Here is a 1727-nt window from a genome sequence, read left to right on the forward strand (position 1 = left end):
GGGGTGTTATTTATTTATGTTTTTGTGTTTTTCTTTCTTTCTTTCTTTCTTTCTTTCTCTCTTTGTTTATTTACTTATTTATCTATCTACTACTTTATTTACTTTTGGCTTTGGTGTGGGTGGGATACTGGATTGGTATTATTGTGATCTCAACGGGAAAAAGAAATAAAAGAGTCCTAAAGAAGGTAAGCTGTCAGGTGTCCGTCCTGTTTGTGAAAATACGAGTAAAATATTACTAGATCTAGATGCAATCTTGGTAAAATTACTTCTTTTTGTGACCTTCAAAAGGGTCATCCGCAGGTCACCTTGGTAAATTGTTATTAGTTAGTTTCGAATTTAATAATATTTTTTTCCTCGATAGGAAGCAGTTTGCCATTAGTTTATAAACAACAATCTTATTGTAGGCAGACGGCAGGCGTTATAGGCCGTCTGGCCGGCCGACGACAAAAAAAAAAAAAAAAAAAAAAAAAAAAAGCCGGCGGTGCAATGCACTTTGAATGCTGGGTTGGCTGCGACAAACATGGACTTTTATTGAGTTATCTAAAGTGTGTTGATCGTCGCGCGAAACGTTCATGTTGTTATGCCTCTTCCCACTCTCCGCACTAGGTCAGTGGCACCTCCTGAACCAACAACGGTTTGACACGTACGGATCCGTGTGGGTTGAACGTATCCCTCAGTTCGGAGAGACGGTCATGGTGGCTGACCCGGCGGTAGTGAGGGAGCTGTTGGCAGGGGACACCACCGTCCCCGCCCGGCCGCCCATCAAACTTCAGGTGGACTATTTCCAGTCCCGAGGACACCCGAACAGCTTGCTCAACGCGTGAGTACATAAACCCATGATAAACACGATTGTTTTCGTTTTGGTAAGTGTTTTACGGCGCTCACAACTTCATAAAGTCATATCAACGTGCGGGACACATAAAACATTTCCAGTTTTGTATGAATTTTTAATTTTGCCCTGGTGGCGGCCGGGGCGTACTCTCACATGTACCCGACTTAACGACCAACAAGGGATCTTTAAGGTGCGGATATTTTAATATGCAAATGTGTGCATGTGTGTAATATAAAAAGAAAACTGGTAAAAGAAGAGGAGGAGGAGGAGGAGGAGGAGGAGGAGGAGGAGGAGGACATGTATGCATGACACCTGTATTTCTACAAACATGCGTTTATTCAGAAAACCGCAGGATTGGGTGAGGATGCGCAAAGCCATTGACAAACCGATCATGAGACCACAGGAAATCAGCAAGCACGTGACGTCACTCTATGAGGTATCACGTGATTTGGTCGATCGGATAGAGGCGTCGCTGGACACTCAAGGATCTGTGGTCAGCTTGGATGACTCACTCTGCAAATGGGCTATTGAATGTAAGAACTACAGGCATCACTTAGTTTGAGTTCGAGTTTGAATTTCACACCCTTTTCAGCAGTTTAGGTTGCTTGTATGATTGAACCTCGAAATTAAAGATTAGTTACCTTGTGAGATAACATGGAGGGAAAGGAGAAAAAGAGAGTGTGGGGGGGGGGGGGTCTTAGTACTGTTTAAAATTATAGCTTGGGTTGCTGGCTGCTTTGATACAGTGGGTAAAGAATTTGATCTACAATGCAGTACTGTAGTTCGAGGTTCGAAGTCTATAGTATGATCTGAATTAGTATCTATCTATCTGTCTATCTGTCTATCTATCTATCTATCTATCTATCTCTCTATCTATCTATCTATCTATCTATCT

The 1727-nt window shown here is 42.4% G+C and overlaps 1 protein-coding gene across 1 annotated transcript in view; it reads left to right on the forward strand.

Moving 5' to 3' along the window:
* LOC101863690 (cytochrome P450 10) overlaps positions 1-1727 on the forward strand; it is an 8038-nt gene that overhangs the window by 1669 nt on the left and 4642 nt on the right. Inside the window, exons 2-3 of the mRNA XM_035971593.1 lie at positions 607-820; positions 1175-1365. Coding sequence (XP_035827486.1) covers positions 607-820; positions 1175-1365 — 405 coding nt within the window. The remainder of the gene's footprint in view (positions 1-606; positions 821-1174; positions 1366-1727) is intronic.

Source organism: Aplysia californica, unplaced genomic scaffold (genome assembly GCF_000002075.1).
Source record: "Aplysia californica isolate F4 #8 unplaced genomic scaffold, AplCal3.0 scaffold00468, whole genome shotgun sequence".
Taxonomy (NCBI): domain Eukaryota; kingdom Metazoa; phylum Mollusca; class Gastropoda; order Aplysiida; family Aplysiidae; genus Aplysia; species Aplysia californica.